At 42.8% G+C, this 21,185-nt stretch overlaps 1 protein-coding gene across 1 annotated transcript in view; it reads left to right on the forward strand.

The window, feature by feature from the left end:
* Window positions 1–2,231: 2,231 nt before the first annotated feature.
* LOC308163146 (contactin-associated protein-like 5) overlaps window positions 2,232–21,185 on the forward strand; it is a gene marked incomplete at its 3' end in the record, with an annotated part of 68,896 nt that continues 49,942 nt past the window's right edge. The window contains exon 1 of the mRNA XM_080537329.1: window positions 2,232–2,325. Within this exon, the coding sequence (XP_080393455.1) occupies window positions 2,241–2,325 (85 nt within the window). The 5' untranslated portion in view covers window positions 2,232–2,240. The remainder of the gene's footprint in view (window positions 2,326–21,185) is intronic.

Below are 21,185 nucleotides of genomic sequence, written 5' to 3' on the forward strand. Positions count from 1 at the left end.
TGCAACCTGAAGAGCATGACAATAGAGATGGGCCTCCTCTCCGCCCTCTGTTTGGGACCCCTAGCAGATCACCTAGAGCTCCGACACCTCTCTGATTGCTGCATTCTCAGGATCTCCTTCTCTCTCTACACATTACTCTTCTGTGAACATCCTCAAATGCAGCCACTGTGGAAAATGTAATTTGGGAAACGGAGAGGGCTGCCTAAAGTTTCACTCATATGGATGATGGATGAGCCTGCGAGCTCACAGATGCAAAATAACTCTCACGTTTAGGGCTGATGATGACGACGCCCTTGAGAGATTGTTCTCTCTCACAGTCACAAGGCACCAAGTAACCAGAAAACGCAGTTTCATACTGCGGCTAGGGGAGGGATTCCTTTTGGAAAGTTTCCATATTCAGAATAAGGCACTGCATTGTTGGGCCAAATCATTCCACAAATTGTGCGAAAAAGTGTAGTAATTGAGACAGCTCATATTAGTGGTTTCTTTCCATCGATTAAAGCTTGTCAAATGTCGTTGATATCGTTAGAAGACGCTGCATAATCCCCCGACTAGATTAATTATTTTCCCTTCCCTTCTATCAAGCTAATCTGGTTAGATTTAATTTGCTCACTAAGCTTACAAGTGGCACTTGACCACAACGTGTGACAATTTATTTGTCACTTAGTAAGACAGTGTTTGTCTTGCATAAATCATATTCTTCTCAATTACCCTCGGTGGCAGCAGCTTAAAACAAACATGCAATAAGAGATGGGCAGCAGACAGGCTGAGATAGTTCCTAGTCCAGTAGAGCAGTTAAACCTCATATCTCTCTTATATCTCTCTTATATCTCTCTCTACACATCCCTTGTTTTCTCAACATTTCACATTATTTGCCCTGATCATGAAACAATACGAGCATAGTGTTCATCTTGTAGTCTAGTCACAGATCGAGGGCAGATTTCAGATTTCATCAACATTGCATTAGCCCTTTCATAAATTCAGCTCTGGCCCCATTCTCTTCTCTTCTCTGCTGAAGGATGGCAATACTGTTACAAAGGGAGTTCACCTGCAAGCCTCGGAGAGGAAGTGCGTTTATACAGGGGTGAGCTTGAGTCAAGCGAATCATAGACAACAGAAGGACACACTTTTCCATTACAAGAAATCTAGTTTTTCAGAGATGCAACCATTTTTGGGGAATCACAAGGACAGTTTCCCACATTTAGCCATCCAATATTACTGTATGTAGTATGTATTAAGCATTTTATATTGATGGTATGGACTACATAATCACATGGACACCACAAATCTGCACTCCACTGTGTGAGTGAATAAGACCTCTCACAGGAAAATAGAAATACTGCATTAGTGCATTACTGCAGTACTGCATATTAGCTTGAGCTCTTCATATGTAAACTACTGTATTGACAAATGGGCGGTGTGTAACTACATTATATCCCTGGCTCTAATGTTCATCTACAGGCAGAGATGAAGGTCTTCAGTTGATAGGGGAGAAGTGAAAAATATCAATATATAGTCTTTTCAATAAAAGCCTTGAGGATATTTAACATACTGCTTGTGGCAAAGTCAGCAGGTATGCCTACAGTTTCATAGCTCTGGGAAAAGGAAAGTCTCTAAATAAGTGCACGTATAACTCCAAGTGAAACCCTGCCATCGGCTTACATTAGATAGCAATAACTCTGGTTGAGCTTCTGGTGGCAGTAATATTATTCACTTTGACCGTAGTGGAACTGTCCACTGGTGTAGTGCTGAAATGGTTTAGTGTGTCAATGTAGTGGCAGTAACGCAGACTAGTTGCAGTGCACACACACACACACACACACACACACACACACACACACACACACACACACACACACGTGCGCGCATACACACACACACACACACACACACACACACACACACACAACAGTGCAGCAACCGTGACAGAGAGAGAGGGAGAGAGAGGGAGAGAGAGAGAGAGAGAGAGAGAGAGAGAGAGAGAGAGAGAGAGAGAGAGAGAGAGAGAGAGAGAGAGAGAGAGAGAGAGAGAGAGAGAGAGAGAGAGAGAGAGAGAGAGAGAGAGAGAGAGAGAGAGCTCCTTACGCTGCACATCAGTGAAGGAGTGTTGACGGGGGAGTGGTTTGCTTCCACACATTGGGCTTCAAACACAGTGCATGGTTCTCTGGATACACTTGGCGCCATCCCTTTCGGGAGATTTGCAACATTACAGTATAGAAGGATCTATCACAGTAGCGAAGATGGAATTGCGAAAGTTGTCTCGGTTATATATCTTCATCGTCTGCGCTTTGAGCGTCTCCAGCGTCGCATCTGCCGCCCATCACCGTGAGTAACAGTCTGCCTATAAGAAAGTTATTATACCATGCTATGCCCAACGCCTTTGCATAGGAAACCGCGCGTGCGTTCACTTGTTCTATTACATTCGTCTCAAATAGCCTACATGAACAGAGTTTACTCATATAGCATGATGAAAGAGATTGTTATCTAATCACCTTGTATTGTTTTTATTCTAACCGAAAAAGCCTACAATTATAGACACAGCAGCAATAAGCACAGTAGACTAGAGGGATCTCCATCCATTGTCTCTTTCCATCGTTACGATGCGACTTCGTGACGTTAGAATTATAAGGTTATATCTCCATTTTTGTCAGAATTGAGTTTTTTTACATAATCGGATCCATTAGGTGTTTGTTAATGCCTGTGTGGTGTTATTTTTAAAATATTGACATTTTTGAGTTAGTAATTCATAAAATACAAAGGTTCCATCTCACAAAACATAATGGAATGTAAAAACTTTGACGCTCGATATCTCTGAACTACCCTAAACGGAGATAGAACCGTATCATTCTAAGCTCACGAAATAGGTAACTCATGCACGGATTCTGGAATGATGATATTGAGAAACTAGTGGTCTTATTTCTAAACACAGTAAAGCTCCAGTAGGCAAGCGTATCGTTTGATTATTGATTACATTCAATGGATTATGATTGTGCAGTTGATTTGATGTGACCAAAGCCCGTTATAAGTGAAGTTTGCAGGTCCAATGTTTGTTTTCGCTAGAGGTCGTCATTCCTTACCTGAGTACGTGCAGATAGAACACGCCTGATGCATGGAAAGGTGATGCATGAAGGTTCATCTCTGTGAGAGAGATCTTGTGACGTGTGATTTTTTTTTTTTTAAAGTATTTTTATTCAAAAGTTACACAATACAATATGATTAAACATGTTGATTTTCATTTTTTTTACCAATTTCTGCCCACCCCCCCCCCACCCAACCCCAAACATTTCCTGCAGGGCCCTAAAGTTACATTAGCAGACGTGTGCGTTTTCATTCAAACTTTTTTGTATTCATTTATTTGCCCGATTGAAATTGTATCACGTGTTGATGCTTGTGGAAGTTGTTTTGTCCTGTTATTTCAAGAACTGTTTCAGTAAACAAACAGAAGCACTAACACTGGTGGTTTTGTTGACTGTTGGCCTGGAACACGATGATCAAATTATGATAATAATGACCGTTGTCCATGACATAAAAATGGGTGACTCCTTTCTCTGTGACATTATTCGCTGTGCAGACAGTTTATTCCAGTGATGTAACCCACCGAACTGAACTAAACTGACAGCTGCATTATTCATTCATGATCTTCTTGTGCGGTTCTCAAATGTATCCAGTGATCGGAATTGACATCCTGCTCAGGAGATTAAACAGGTTGATTCCCACTAGACAACCCAAACGACTGCTCTCATATTTACCTTTGAGAAACTAAAGGAGAAGGCAGAGATCCATCCATCATGGGTGGTTTGTTTTGCCCCTGTGTCAGGTGACGGAGATAATGGCAGCCACATCCTCTCAGAGGACCATGTCCTTATGCTCTCCTCTCTCACACAGAGAGATAACAAAGGGGATTCTTCCAAGCTTTTGCCTCCAATAGAGGCAACTTCATCATGGTGGGTAATAGGATTATGAGGGATTCAGTAAAAGGAGTATTTAGGACTACAGTGCAGAGTGATACAATCCCATAGGTGCAGGTGCTTGCTCAAGTAGGTCCAAGTGTAGGGCCTAGTCTCAGCGACTAAAACTAGTATAATGTGAATTCACTGTAATTTCCTTGAGAAACTGCACATTAATGTAGTAGTGTTATGAACATCGAGGAGTGGATCAGGCATTAGGAGTCGGCAGTGGAAAGGACCGTTGTTAAGAAACGTTGAAACGTATAAGCATTAGGATTATTTATGGGGCCCTGCTTTAGACAGCGTTGGCAGATCATGTTTTAGGGCTTGTGACAAGTGGATCTACATAAATCAAAGTCGTGTATTTGCATCCATAATTCATCACCCTCTTGGTGGCATATTTTAATGCCGGCCTCCTATTTTCATATTCCCGATACATCCCCTCTCTGTGGGGGATAGTGGACTTTTGACCAGAGCATTAGTGTGATAAAGTCTTGACTTCAACTTTTTTTTTATGAGGTCAAGCATGTGAGGAGTTTTAAATGGAGATGTCCTGCTGTGAGGGAGAGTATAATTTTGAAGGTTGCCTTGGGCAGGGAACAGTCGGGGGTTTCCATTACAAAAGCTCACACTGATAGCAGAACCTATGACATACTTCCCTAGGGCTCTGACTCTGGCATATTGCTCCAGATCCTGTCAATACCACGGGGAAATGGGCCTTGACAACCCACACAAAGTCAAAGGGATTTCAAATACAAGAGCAAGCTGACACACTCCTACACACAGAGCTGGCCTGCACACACACAGACATACACACACACACACACACACACACACACACACACACACACACACACACACACACACAGATGAACACCCACACACAGGCACACACAAAACATACACACACACACACACACACATACACATAAAAAAAAGACTAACCGATATACGGTATAGCAAGCCAACCTTTGAAGGCCTATAAAATGTAAATGGTAAGCTCTTATCGTAGATGGAACATTGCAGGACACACAGCAGGCAGTTAACGTACAGTACTGACCTTGGGAGGTGAAAAGAAGACAATGGCAGAGCCATGTGACCATAATTCCTCTTTTACCCCATGCTGATTTATTCGGACTCTTTCCACAGGGGTAAATCAGGCCAGCGAAAGGTTCACTTTGAGATGAATGAAGCAACTCTCAGCCAGATTCTAAATCGCCCTCTGCAAGCCATTATTTGGCCTTTGTGCGTACTTCAGATCGCTAAGACCGATGAGATCAATTAAGTGAAGGGGGGGAGTCGAGGAGGACAAAATGTCACTAGAATGTATTTAGAGAGAGAAAGCTGTCGTTGTCGAGGTGTTGCTGAATTACAATGCTCCCTCCCCCTTTTTTATCAGCAATAGAATTCCAACATGAAAATCCGCTTTTGACCTGATGCTGAAGAGGACATTTTGATAAGGCTTATCGCCATGGAGATCATGACAGTCTGCATCGCCACGTCTACCCTCTCTGCCAGGATCGGGGAGATAATACAGATTATGATACGCCCCGTTGAGACTCAGGGACATCGAAATGTTTGCGTTGGCAAGAAGTGGAGAGGACAGGGCAGCGATACAGTTGGCACTGCAAAGAGAGCTAGCTTTATCCTGAGGGTTTTAAATCTAAATCCCATACAAACACAACTGTTCTGGATAAACCCCTGCAGCCTTAACAGTCTTACTCATGCTGGGTTCACAATCATCTTTTTTCCCCCCAGACTTGTTCTTTCTGAGGGGGGTTTCAGCCCCCAACTGTTCAGACCACATCTCTTTGTGTTCTAATTAGTGTGGCTATTTTGCACCTCTTGCGTGTGTCCGACTTATTGCAGCGGTTCTGCCGGAATTAAGTGCTAAGGTGGAGAGAAAAATTGCTTTCTTTCATTCAATGACGCTCTTGATCAAATGAGAGTACAATTATCTTTTCTTGGCAGGCGGTTGCTACTATTGCCTAGTCCACTTTGTGTAACCCGGGGTGTGAATTATGGTTTGATATATTGTGTCAGAATCACAGTTCAAGCTTAGTGTGCTGTCTTTTAGACAGGTCTGCAGGGCATGGTTATCACTGTTGCAATATTTTAAATAAAATATAAAAATAGCACTTTATCCTTGGGGGCCTGACTATGATTCTGTTAAGTGTTTGGACCCAAAGTGGAATCAGTCTGCAATAACACAATTCGTGAGCTTAGAATTATAAGGTTCTATCTCCGTTTAGGGCAGTTCAGAGATATTGAGCGTCAAGGTTTTTACATTCCATTATGTTTTGTGAGATGGAACCTTTGTATTTTATGAATTACTAACTCAAAAATGTCAACATTTAAAAAATAACACCACACAGGCATTAATAAACACCTAATGGATGGGTAAAAAAACTAAATTTTGACAAAAATGGAGATAGAACCTTATAATTCTAACGTCACGAATTAACACTCACAAATAAAATAATTACAAATAATAACACAAGCTATAACATAGGCCTAATAGTATCCTATACAGTAGTAACTTTGGTTCTTGCCTACTTTTTCTCTTTCTTTTTCTCTTTTCATGTTGCCGTAGTCTGAGAAATAGGCCACAGTGAGTAGGAGAGAGCTTCTTGTGTTAATTTAATTTACACAATAACATTTCATTTGACATGGTATAAGGCTGAAACATCCGTCTAATTTGTGGAAAATTAGTTTAGAGGCCAGCTGAGGTCAGAGTGCCCCATGCTTGTCGTGACGTTAGAATTATAAGGTTCTATCTCCATTTTTGTCAAAATTGAGTTTTTTACATAATCTGATCCATTAGGTGTTTATTAATGCCTGTGTGGTGTTATTTTTAAAATGTTGACATTTTTGAGTTAGTAATTCATAAAATACAAAGGTTCCATCTCACAGAACATAATGGAATGTAAAAACCTTGACGCTCAATATCTCTGAACTGCCCTAAACGGAGATAGAACCTTATCATTCTAAGGTCACCCCATGCTTGTGTTTTCTCATTAAGCTCTTGGGTTTACGTCCAATAACTTCTGATGACGGATTTGGACAAATTAAGGTGGCCTGAAAGGCAATTACCTACTTGCATCAAAATTGATGCTATTGCATTGATATCTGCACAGTAATCACCACACAAAGATACATTTCAAGAGTGCCCAAATTAATTTCTTTGAAAAAACAATCACTGTTTCAGTTCTGCTGAAATTACTGTAGGTCCCTAGAGATATCTGAAGACTTGTACAGACACACACATACACACACATGCACACACGCACGCACACACACACACACACACACACACACACACACACACACACACACACACACACACACACACACACACACACACACACACACACACATATATATATATATATATATATATATATATATATATATATATATATATACAGTATATACTGACACAAAGCTTTTGGAAATATAATCCAAGGCAATATAGAAAGATGATTCCTACATGGTTACAGGAGTAGGATTGAAAATCTATTCTGACAAATGTGGCACCAGACGAGATTCTTGCATTTATAGTCTGATCGCTCACGCACAGATGGTACCCTGTGTTCTCAACCGATTGACTGTAATTCATGTGCTTTAAATAGTAGTCTATCCACTTGTCTGAATGTCTTCTGTGTCTATTCCTGGCATTACGAGCAACAGTTGGACTGTTTCAGTAAAACATTATTTTAGGAATCGGATATATAACAACCATTCAAAATGCTTTATCATTGTGTAAATCCATTGGATCACAGAGATTGTTCCCACATACAGTTAGAAGAAGTTCTCATCAATTCAGACATTAATAATAATTAATTTAATAATAATAATATTGCCATTTAGCAGACGCTTTTAATCCAAAGCGATTTACAATTACGAATTACAGGGACATTCCCCCTGGAGTAACTGAGGGCTAAGTGCCTTACTCAAGGGCACACTAGTAGTGGTGTGGTTTCAGGCGGGATTTGAACTCACAACCTTCCGATCCCAAGTCCAACTCACTATCCACTAGACTAGACCACCACTACCCCGTAAATTAGACTGAAGCATACTGGAGACATTTTGACAGTCAAAAGAAGTTGATGCAGTGGCATAATGGCACAATCCCAACTGGCCACTCGGTTTTGTAATCAGCCTCGGTCCTTTGATCTAAGTCTTAATTAAGTAATGTGCACTGCACCCTAATTTTCACTGCCTGATTAAATCAATAGCCCTGCCACTGTAACTGAAGCCCCCAGATAATAAACTAAATGCACCTGCAAGAGGTGAACATCATCTAGCACAGCACACAATATACAGCACATACTGTATGTGACAGCAGCTGGTGAAAACGATGGCAACCGACCAAATATTCAGACTTTTATTCAGAAACATTGTTGAAAATCAATGACACACTCACTAGTCAAGCCAAAACATTGCAATGCAGTGGATTCGGTGAGTAGTCCCCACTACTCTACACTAACTATATATACATATATATTTACTCTAGATTCTGACTAGTGAGTGTGACATCGATTTTCAACAACGTTGACATTTATTTAAATTCTACAGAATAAAAGTCTGAACATTTTGATTGGTTGGCGACCTGTTCCCGGTTTCAACAGCTGCTGTCACATATTGGTTTTTACACACGACAGGGCTGACCCCAACCACACTGCGCTTTCTCCCATATTTTCTTTTCACATAATTTGACCCAGTGCTGCACACACCCCCAAAAAAGAGAGGAATTTATAATACTCTTTGAGCCTATGTGTGTCCCACTCCTTCTCACCACTGCCTCTCCCCTACCTCAATCAATGGTCAATTAAACCCCTGGCTTTCCTCCAGTACAGCACTCTAACCCCTGCCTCTCCCCCGTCCCTCCCTGTATCAGGGACAGCAGAGGGAACTCTCCTGTGGTGGTGGAGGAGTGTGTTTGTGCGGTACAAGAACGGCCGGGCGGTGAGAGTCCCTTATAGTGTACCCATACGGATAACAACACCGTCTACAGTATATTGCTCAAGGACAGTACCATTTTGCTATACAGTATGTCTATAGCCCCCCCACCCCCCCCCCCCCAAAAAAAAAAATCATTCTACCCAGGGCCGGCCCTAGGACTTATGTGGTCCTAAGCGAGATTTTTAACATGCCCCCCCCACACACGTTTTGTCAGGGGGTTGAAGTTTTCGATTGACGGGTGTTTAATCGACAGGGGGGGGTGGGGCATCAAAAATTGGCATCAATTCACACACAATACCCCATAATGACAAAGTGAAAACAAGTTTTTTGAAATTTCTGCAAATGTATTAAAATTGAAATACAGAAATACTTCATGTCTTCACACCCTTTGACACTCTTAAGATTTGCTAAAAGGAATGACAAAAATGTCATCAACAAATCACTCAGTAAGTTGAATTGAGTTCATCTTAACGCCAGGATAATAGTTATTGTAATAATATGTAATTTTGGAATCAATATCTTTGTTTTTATAGGGCCTCTGATTTGCATAGGAATCAATTACACACTGTGTAGATTAGGATGTCACTACCAACTCAGCAAATTGTATAACTTACTCCTCAGTCCCTACCAGTGACAAATATAGGCATGAATTGATACAGCAACCACTATTCTTCACATGAGAGATTGTGCAGAAACTGGGTGCATCAACGTTTTTTTTTTGGGCCACTTGGTTATAGACCAATTTTCCACCATTCGACTTTGTACATTTGTGTGAGTCTCCCCAGGCCTCAGGGTCGCATTCCTGAGCACTTTTGTTCCTCTCCATTTGCTCAATTAGTAATGACAACCTGATCCACATTGGTTCCTATGCAAATTAGAGAGACCCTATAAAAACAAAGATATTGATTCCAAAATTACATTAACTATTACCCTTGCATTAAAATGGTCTCATTTCAAGGCTAGAAACTGTAGAAACTATAGCTGTCCATCCTTTCACCCACATCCCAATTTTCTTTTTAAAAAGGGTGGCCCTGCTCTAGTGGTTGTGGCCCTAAGCGACCGCTTAGTCCGCTTATGCCTTGGGCCGGCCCTACCAATTATTGCCAAAGCCATATGCAATTATGCAGCCATATGCAATTATGCAACCGTATGAATCAATCACATGAAAACCCAGTGTACGTCCCATCCCCATGTAGGCTATAATCTTTTACATGTTACATTTTTATATGTTAATTATCTTGTACTACTGTCATGTGATAATTATCTTGTATTAACAAAATGCCTCGATCATTTCATTATCACGTATTAACAACGATAACATATACATGATAATGATATTGTATTAACATGATCATCATCTCATGAAAACAACAGGGTTTTACTGTTGCACTAGCACTGTTACAGAAGCTATAGTGGATGGGTAACCAGGGCTACAGTAGGCTACAGTTCCTCTTGGCCCTGTTATATAATTAGGGTAATGACTGTGTCTATGTTCCTCTATCGCTACATGAATTACATAACATAACACTGTATATAGATGAGAGTGGGATGTGCAATGTGATGTAGACAAATGGTGATGGTGACAGCAGCAGCAACAGCAGCAGCAATAGCAATGTCATCCACACCATCTGGGGCTGCTGGGTTACACGATTCTCCTCCAATGGGAGTGTCCCTCCTCCAGTCACATATACAGCAGGGACTAATCAGACTGTAACCCCTGGTCGGTGACTTCCTGCTAGGGCTAATGACAAAAACCTGGATGGGGGTCACATAAAACCAACAGGGAAGCAGATTGTCTCTCACCGGGCCTATTCAGTCGAGGTGAGGCTGGATCTCCAACAGTGTCAAATATAATTGGAATTACCACTCTGGAATTGTCCTTGCAATGCTTGAGAGGGTCCACTTAATGAAAATGTATAAATATGAATTATATGATACCACTAGTATTCATTTCATTTCAACTCCTTATAGGATATCTACTTTATGCAGGGAAGGCTGGTGGAGTCAAACATTGAAGGATGGGTTCATTGTAATGCATGGGACGGAATGTGGAATGGCAGTAAACACGTATATTTGACACCATGCTGTTACACATGCTTTGCTACCATCCCTGATTCTGTTCCATGTATTATGGCAGGTCTGAATGTGAAACAGAGAAATGGAAACTATCCAATCACTATCCAATCCCAAGGCAATGTCTGCATAATAGTCTTTGAAATATAAAAGAGAAACAACTTATCGAGAAAATAAAGTTTGAACATCTTACTCATTAGACGGCGAAAAAATATCAGTTATCCGTCAGAATACAGCACAGCATGTTTTGCTTAAATGAGTCTGGTTAAATTATGGGGGCAATGTTTGTTTGGTGTCTGAGACATGTGCTAATGAGCAAAGAGAGTTGGGTTGCCAATCTGCTGAGGCGTTCTCGAAACACTCGCCCCATGCCTTCAGAATGAGTTCATCCTCAGGTCATGCTCTGTTCTCAGTAGATATGAGTCTGGAATTAAATGCAAAACATTAATACCGTTAGAACAGGATAGCTAGCCTGTACAACTATACAATGATGTTGTATAGCAATTGCAATTTCAGTTTGCTGAAAAACAACTTCAACATAATTATGTTCTTAGATGTATTTATGATACAGTGTATTTCAGTGCAGGCTGGTGGAGGTAGTAATCGGAGGTAGTTTGATACCATTCCCTATTCCATTCCAAGCGTTACAATGAGCCCATCCTTCAATGTCTACCTCCACCAATGTATTTATATGATGGTATTATTCTCTTAGCTCAATGTGTACATCTACCAATGTAACTGGCAGATGTCCAGTAGCTGGTTTATCATTGTGATTCACTAGTTATCACTGTTTTGTTGCAACACTATTGCCCTGGGTCGATATCCAAGTAACAACAGCACTATATATCCTTGATAGCATCCCTATCCAAACAATCTCCTTACACTGGAACACAATGTGGAGTGTTCTTATACCAAAAAAAATGAAAAAACATGACTAATAGTTCCCATGTTGCTTATCTAGTGTGTGGTTTTCATGACTCCTGCATCCTTTCGACCCCCAGCAGAAATGGGCTACAGTAGTGTCTAACTCTCTCCATGATTCATGTAGTTGTGGTGGACTGTGTGTGTGTGTGTGTGTGTGTGTGTGTGTGTGTGTGTGTTTGTTTAGCATTCAGAGCACGTGCCACCTGCAGCCTCTGTGCCCTTCAGCCTGGGTCTGGTTCATTAATAGAGAGTTCATATTAAACCATTACCTGCCTTCAGGAATACACTTTCTGTGTAGACAGTGCTTTCCAAGCAAGCATAGGGCTTTCAAACAGTAACGTTTGTTTCAGAAAATGCTTTCCAAGCTAGCATATAGTGTTTATAACTATATTCGCTGGGATTTTGAGTATCATAACTGTGTAGGCAGTTCTACCATAGTACAGTGTTTCAGAGAGACAGCACTTGATTTGAGTATGCAGCGATCACCTCAGTTTGGGGAGTACTTAAGATGTTATGTGATCTAGGTCACACTGAAGTAGGTTATCCAAGAAAATCCGCCTTCAGACATCACCCCGTGCTATCAGTTTGCTTTTACAGTAAGATGTCAACACCTCACCCTCTAACTAAGATCCAGCCAGGCAGAGAAGGTAAGCCCCTCACAGTAAACTGTATTCATAGAAGGGAGAAGCCTTTTCATTTCCCTAAACAAACCCTCCGTCTGTTACAGATGCCTTGTGTGTGTGTGTGTGTGTGTGTGTGTGTGTGTGTGTGTGTGTGTGTGTGTGTGTGTGCAGGTGTGGGTGCCGGTGCGGGTATCTGTCAGTGTTGCTAGACAGGAACAGACCAGAGCACTTCTGTTTTTACCCTCCTGTTACAGCACAATGCTCCCCCAGCCTAGCCTCCCTACACCGGTGGAAGACTTAACGTGCTGACTGCAGGGAAATGTAATTATGCGACCACCGACCGCTGGAGCTGAGTCACCACTGCAGTTGCCGGCCTGTTTTCTATTTCAGCCCTGATGACTTTAAGGCTCAGGGGTGGGACCTAGAGTTGTGTTTAACTATCTACTCAGATACATTGTGCATTTTGCAGTCGGTGCTGCTTGTGTGTGTGTGTGTGTGTGTGTGTGTGTGTGTGTGTGTGTGTGTGTGTGTGTGTGTGCGCAAAGAGAGCGAGAAATCCAGTTTCAAATGTACAATCTGTAGAGCAACAGTTGGTGGCAAAAAAATGGAATGGACAAAGTGTCCAGTTTAGCACATCTCTAATAACCTCTCCTTTATAACTCATCTAGCGATGCAATACCACCATTAGGAAGGTTGAATACAATTATTTTTATTTTTATTTATTTTTTCAGATTTTATCCCCTTTTTCACCCAATTTGGTAGCCAATTGAACCCAACCTAGCATCCAATTATCCCCTGCCTAATGCGTAGGATCCGCCGCCCGACCCCGTGGCCGGCAGTCCCAGAGGAGATCGCCAGGCAGACTAGCTGACTGGCTCCTCGAGCCCAGCACCGTTATTCCGGCACCCAGGGGGCAGTGTTGCGCGACGGATCCTTGTCCGGAACTATTCCTATACCGCCCTCGGGAGCGGCCGCTCAATATGCCGCTCCCTGTGTGTGCCCCGGTCATATCCGGATCTGGCAAGCTGGGATTCGATCCCAGTCTCCGGTGGGCAGCTTGCACTAGTGGCTAGTGCTTAGACCGCTACACCACCGCGGGGCACAATTATTGTCTTTTTACGTGTGAAATTATATTTGAATCAGAGCTGTTAGTCACAGGGATATATAGGATAGCGAATTCATCTGTAGATGTCTTAGTCAGAGACAGACAGTGATTTGAAATTCAAATATTACGCATCCAGGAGGACGCAGAAACCCCACATCACTCAATGTTTCACCTCTTCTGTGATGTTGATGTGAAGATGTAATCGCTTTTTCTGTTTGTGTCTCAAAGGAGGGTGGAAGACAGACGGAGAAAGATGAAGGGGCAGAGAGTGAAAATAAGGAGGGAGGGAATCCAAAACAGCCAGCACATACAACAACACCCCACAGCCTCACAGCAGAATAGAAGAGAGGAGGGAGACTTAACATACAGCGCGTCAAAACCTTTCAGTGCACAATTGGGTACTTTGCATTGAAGATGTATATTTAACGTAATGTTCATTGGCAGATATCTTACAGGGCCGTCCGTATTTTGGTTCTGGCTTGATCCACTCAGCGTCAGAGACATCTGCTGGCAAGCGATCTGAGTGCAGTCAAATCAGGTCAGATGAGATCCGGCGGGCACAGAGAAAACAGGCTTTTCTACTGTCGGATTCCTGCCTTCCGTCGTCGCTGTCTGCCAGACGAGCAGTCATTAGTCACTACAGATGTTAGATGTTACACAGCACAGCTCCAACATGGAGTGAACGGCATCCAAATCCAAAATGCCACTCATACAAGAGAGATGAATTGCTCACCGGTGGAGAGAGAGGGGGGGGGGGGGGGGGGGGTGAGTGTGTGTGTGTGGGGGGGGGGGGCGCATACAATGATAATTGTAATCAATCTGTTGCCAGTTGTTATCATGTCCTCAGAGATGTCCCTAGAAGCCGCACACTCATGCAGAGTTCTGCTCGTTGACAACAACAAAGGAGAATGGTGCAGTAAGTGAAGGAGCTCCGCCCCAACTGCTCTTATTGTGCCTGCAGGCTAGCAGGGCCGGACCCTGTGGAAGATGAGGCCGACACGTACAGATCACTGGCCACCATCTCCTCCCGCGTGTTGGAAGTGCTCTGATCTCACACTGCTGGATTACGTTGTTTGACCGTGTGTGTGTGTGTGTGTGTGTGTGTGTGTGTGTGTGTGTGTGTGTGTGTGCGTGTGTGTGGGTGTGTGTGTGTGTGTGTGTGTGTGTGTGTGTGTGTGTGTGTGTGTACACGCATGCAAGTTGCTTCGGATCCAACAACAATGTCCTTGCTATCTACCACCTATAGATAATTGATAGCAACACAGTCAGGCCTGTCTGAAGAGGTTAAACGAGGAAGTTTAATAAGGACAACTCTTTCCATCCTTCTTCAGGTGTTAATCCCTAGCTGATTTTCATGCCTGAGAAACCAGGTAATAGGCTAATGAAAGCCTGTGGGCAATTTGTAGAAGCAGCGGCGAAAATCAATCTTCGGATTTAATGGCTTTAGATATACTGTAGTATGATTTCATTTAGCCGCTCATTGATTTAAATGGTTTTGTTCGATTGGGCCAAGACCTTGATAGACAGACACCCCCCGCCCCCACCCCAGCACCCTGCCAAACTAAGTCCTCGTTTATGACATAGCTGATGGTCTGCTGTGTGTCCAGCCAGTGCAGAACCACGCTGTGCACAGGGTCAGTCCATTGCTGTGTGTGTGTGCTCTCACACCAGCAGACTGCAGTACTCTCATGGATGGCGCCTACGTACGTCAGTCATGGAAACATTCCAAATGACAAGAGAGACCTCCTGCTGATGGCGAACATCACAAAGTCATACATATTTCCATTTCAAACATTATAGTACTTGTAGCTCACCAGAAACGAGAGTGTGATTCTGTGTACACGCTCAAACAGAAAGCGTTGCGGCAGGACATTGCACGCAATGCACATTTGTACAACGCATAAAGAGAGCACTTCCAACACTGTCATATCAGAGTGATGATGTCATGATGATGTCATGTTAGAGGATACAGTATTTAGAAATGTAGCTCACCAGAAATGAGAGTGTGATTCTGTGTACACGCTCAAACAGAAAGCGTTGCGGCAGGACATTCACACGCAATGCACATTTGTACAACGCATAAGAGAGCAGTTCCAACACTTGTCATATCAGAGTGATGATGTCATGATGATGTCACGTTAGAGGATACAGTATTTGGGCCATGTGGCTCAGGCTACAGGCCGAGTTCACAGTAGCTTGTGGAGACAACCTTGACCTGAGTTTATTACAGTGTTGCTCTAGAAAGCCTATTTGGTGTGGAATAGGTCTTTATGCTCCCCTGGAGTGCCGCACAATATTAGATTGGACAGAGATGACAGTCATATTCCTGGCCTGGGCTGGGCTGCAGTGAAGGTCACAGTTGAGAGAGGATGGTTGTAGATTTACTTTCGCTTTCCCTTTTGGCCATCTATCATAACGAAACCTGAGGTGACAATGAATTTGTTTCCAGTAGGCTCACTGTGTTACTACTACGTACATTTTCTATAGTCTCGTGTAGCCCTACCTAGTATAATAATAATAATAATAATATATGCCATTTAGATGACGCTTTTATCCAAAGCGACTTACATTGCAGTGAGTGCACACATTTGTCAGTATATATATATGGTCTCAGTTGGAATCAAACCCACAAACAAGCATTGTTAGCGCCACGCTCTACCAACTGAGCCACAGGGGACCACCTCCAAGTCACGTTGTTCTCACGCCTTCTTTGGAGATCTGTATCATTTTAGATTAGCCGATTTGTCTTGGATTGTACTGGACGCAGGGATGGGAGAATGTGCTCGTTCATTGGATATTACATTTCAATCACCCTCTCCCCACATGCCCGTAGAAGGGTTGTTTGTTATTATGTGCGTTGACCACCGAATTGTGCTTTTTTGGAACTCTGCCAAAGCAGGGTATTTGATTGGTATAACGTGTCACGCTGGGTCACTCATTTCAAACGTGTTTCCACCCCTTTGTAGCTACTTTCTGCAAATGATTTTCCCAGGCTTTACGAACTGGTCTCAACATGGTAATAGTTTATTTAATCGTGCATAGAATTTAACTTTTCTTTAACCCATGCAATGTCATGATTTGTAATTATTTGAGGAATCATTTGTGTTTCAAAATATGTGTTGACAATGTTCTGAGGCAGTGCATGGATACCAGGTTTTTGGCATGGTTCTGAGCATTTGGCAGGTGTTGTAACTTTAATTACTTTGCATGACAAAACCTGGCACCTCTGAAGTGGCAACAATAACTCACTTTTATTATAACAATAAACCTGCGAGAGCATGAGAGAGAGAGAGAGAGAGAGAGAGAGAGAGAGAGAGAGAGAGAGTGTGTGTGTGTGTGTGTGTGTGTGTGTGTGGAAGACAGACAGAGAGACAGACAGAGAGAGAGAGAGAGAGAGATGGGAGATAACTAAAGAGAGAGAGAGAGAGAGAGAGAGATGGGAGATAACTAAAGAGAGAGAGAGACAGAGAGAGAGAGAGAGAGAGAGATGGGAGATAACTAAAGAGAGAGAGAGAGAGAGAGAGAGAGAGAGAGAGCTAACTAAAGAGAAAGAGAGAGACTCTAGCCAAGGCCAAGGTATGACAACGTACAGCACAATAATATGCAGATCAATATGCAGAGTCTATTGAATTGCACTCAAGGCTCTCCTTGCTTTCCAAAGCAGTCCAATACCGTTGACAATAAAACCTTGAGGCTTATTGCAAATGTGACCGTCGCCAAGGACAGTGTGTGAGAACACAAGGACAAGATAGGGAAACTACTAGAGGTCTTTCAACTAAAATAACCGTGGAGAGAGGAAAGGGACATTCACCTCATCGCCCCTTAGCTTTCAAACCCTTTTTTAGTTGATTTTTCTTTGTTTTTTGACAAAACAAATCTTGTGTTCTGTCAGAACTTCTGTGTGATATAAAGGATGATGTGTAGTGTTTCTTCCTCACAATATCATGACTTCCTATAGTCTTGGGGACATACCGTAGCTTGTGATTCAACAGCCCTGTATGATTCTGAGCGGTTTGCAGCCTTGTTGCTGTCTGTTCCTTTAGGTATTTAAAGGCCTTCAGAGCGAGATTACAGTTTTTCTCTATCGCTTTACAGTTTTTCTCTATCGCTTTAGAACGTTTTCTCAAAGCATAGCTCATTTTCTCTTAACTCTTACCGTTTTTCTCTAGCGCTTTTCACACGTTTAGTCAAAGCATAGCTCATTTTCTCTTAACCCTTAACACAAATCCAAAAACTCACCCACAAAACCCTAAACTGCACAAATCTCTTGCAAAAGCAAACACTGCATTCAAAATAATGTTATGTCTTCTCAAAAAAAAAATTTGTCATCAAATGACGCACACAAACCATCAAATGAATAGACACTTGTAAGAACCAATTGAACACTGATGTGCACAATGGAAAACACTATGATCAGCGGAAAACAGTACTATGATAAGATTATCAGTAGGCCTTTTGCATTTTCAGTGTTACACTACATACAGTAGTCTGTTATATAAACTGTTATGTTTTCATACTGAAATATAAAACACACAAATACAAGAATAGAATGTTTTTTTATTCTGAAATACTCTACACATCTCAGCAATGACAGTTGGATTTGTGAAGTGTTCTTCATACAGAACAAACAATAGAAAAAATAAAATAAGTACTCTACACAAAGGCCACAAGACCTTGTCCACATCACAGGCAATGTTCTCCCTGGCCAAGCAGATGGGAAAGTATTGCCTGGCATGACGAATCCAGCCCTGATATACTTCAGATATATTTCAACACAGGAGAGCTCAGCTTTGGCCCTTTTATTGCTAAAGCTATGATTGCTAATTCAAATGCAATAGGTGTTTGCCCATATAAGGAGTGTGATTGTGTGATTGGTGGTTTGAGTTTAGCATTCTGAATGGTAGTGTTTTCCATGTGAACACAAGAGATTTTATCAAGGAAGATTGTCCCAAATGTAGAGAATTGTATTTAGTGTTTTGTTAACTGTGTGGTTTAGAGCTGCAAAATGAGTGATAAGCAAGAAATGTGTTTGTCATTGTGAAGAATTGGTGTGAGATAAAATACACCAGTTTCAGGTTTTGGTCATAGTGTTTGAGGTTCCGATGTTAGTGTTAAAGCAATAGAGAAAAACTGTAAGGTTGGGTGTTATAATTCCCTGGTCACCACCGCCTTGCAGCTTAGAATCCAAACGCCATGTCCTTCGACCTTTCCTTCCTCCTTTTTTCTTTTTCTAACGAAATGTAAAGCCTACTTTGGGGGTTAACACTAGGACATTTCATCTACTCTTAGCGCCGCCTCTGGGGTCAAATGTCTTTAGAATGTGAAGCTGCTACTCTCACACAAAGACCACTAGTTGGTGCCTCTTGTGCTTGCCTCCTACACAGAACTGCAAAATAGCTTTATACTGGCTTATCCTGATGTGATTTTGGGTGGTAGAACGCACATGTCATGAAAGGAGGGTCCTGAAATTTGATCGAGTGCAAAGCTATAAAACACATTTTACTCACTTGGTCAAATGACCCCACCGATGGCTGTTCTAGTGTTAACTCTCTCGCTCTCTGAAGCCATTTTTTTTCGCTCTGATGTTTAGCGAGAAACACACACACTGGGAGATAACAAGGGCGCCTCCACAGGCTTGGTTGCATGCTGCGGGCACCTCTCCACCTCCTGCCCTTTCACCGTCCTTTCATCATCACCAGCCTCCTCCTCCAGCTGTCACTCTCGCCGCGGCGTCGGTGTGGGAATCGATTCATAAAACCTCAAGCCATCTTTTTTGATGTCAGACTCATCGAGCACATTTTGAAAGGTTAATTAGCCTGAATAATCAGCTTAACGCTGGGAAACTGAAACCCTCATCCTCTGGGGATATAGCAGACACATTAACTGCTATGGCAGAGCCCTTTTCCTCACTGTTTAACCAGACTGGTTATAGCAGCAGCCAGCCATAGGCAAATTCAATGAGTTGCCACCTGGGGGTTCATACCGCGGGTATGAGTACAGCACTCATCTGCCCGTCACATGCTATTAGACGTCAGATAAGTCAGTAATAATGCATGCGGGGGTGAAGCTGAGGTGAGTGTATAAAATACCCCGTCCGGGGCTCAGTGGATGTCAGGAACTCTACTGCTCACCTGCAGCACATGCCCCATGGGACACAGGCAGGGCTGTCAGAGAGGGCAGAGGAGTGTGTGTACGTGTGTGTGTGTGGGTGTCTGTGTGCGTGTGTGGGTGCGTGTGTGTGTGTGTGTGTGTGTGTGTGTGCGTGTGTGAATGTGTGTGGGTGTGTGTGTGTCTGTGTGCGTGTGTGAGTGTGTGTGTCTGTGTCTGAGTGTGTGTGTGTGTCTGTGTGTGTAGGCACGTGCGAGTTGGGGGGGGTCAGAGACAGGTCCCAGACTCGGCAGTCTGGGCTAGAGTCTCATCCAGCTGACGAGGGATAAACCTGTCCCTTGTAATCACAGCATGGAGATGAGAGGAGGAAGTCTCTCTCTCCCTAATGAGAACAAGGAACAAGAGAGAGAGAGAGAGAGAGAGAGAGAGAGACAGAGAGAGAGAGAGAGAGAGAGAGAGAGAGAGAGAGAGAGAGAGAGAGAGAGAGAGAGAGAGAGAGAGAGAGAGAGAATCAGGGTGGGGATGGTGGGTGGTGGAGCGGGACGCATGATCAGTAGGCATGAAAGAGGGAGGCAGAATATGAAAACAAGATGATGTATCAGATACGTAATCCCTCTCTGTGGAGCTGTGGCTCATGTCATCTGACATTCAAACAACAGACAGGCTCTCTGCAGGCTTGGCTAATGTGTAATAGTAGGGCTGAGAGAGTTTTTTTCTTTTCCGACCACATGGATTGACCAGGAACAAATGCCGTGTCCTTGTGACAGGATATCGTTACCAGGTTAGCAATAGCATTACATTGCTAGTGTGATAAGTGACTCAGTGATACAGTGTAATGAAACGACAAAGGCCATAATGGAGTTGGGTCGAGAAGAAAAGAGAGCGAACGAGGGAGAGATAGAGAGACAAACTGAGGAAAGAGGATGTGAGAGGAGAGGAGTGATACGTGCTCGGGATGCCTGATAAAAGCCTAGCAGCCTTGAAGCCATAGAACTCAGCACCCAGATTCTGAAGCAGCAATTGAAAAATGCACAGCACTAATGGTTTTTCCCTGGGGTTTTCTTGACACTATTCTAAATAGATAAATAAATGTGTCAATTTAAGAGTTAAGACAAGAAAGCTAGCAAAGCAGACAAGGAAGAAAAACGACTTGTGGCCTTTCATCCATTTACAAGGAGGCCGATTGCTTGTTGATTTCCTCTGAACTGCAAATGACTCAATGGGAGATTAAAGAGACGTGTTTCCCCTTCGGACCAGGACACATCACTACAAACACTCCCTATGCATGTGTTTGTGGGTCATTTGAAGGGCTCTGGTTCTGCACAACCAACCCACAAAGAAACAACCCCCTACGGGAATAATCTAAAACATAATGTAATTTTGTGTGTGTATTGTTTTTTTTCAATTTGTGTTTGTGTACTGTGTGTGTGTGTGTGTGTG

This window comes from Nansenia antarctica (assembly GCF_963989245.1).
Source record: "Nansenia antarctica genome assembly, chromosome: 7".
Taxonomy (NCBI): Eukaryota; Metazoa; Chordata; class Actinopteri; order Argentiniformes; family Microstomatidae; genus Nansenia; species Nansenia antarctica.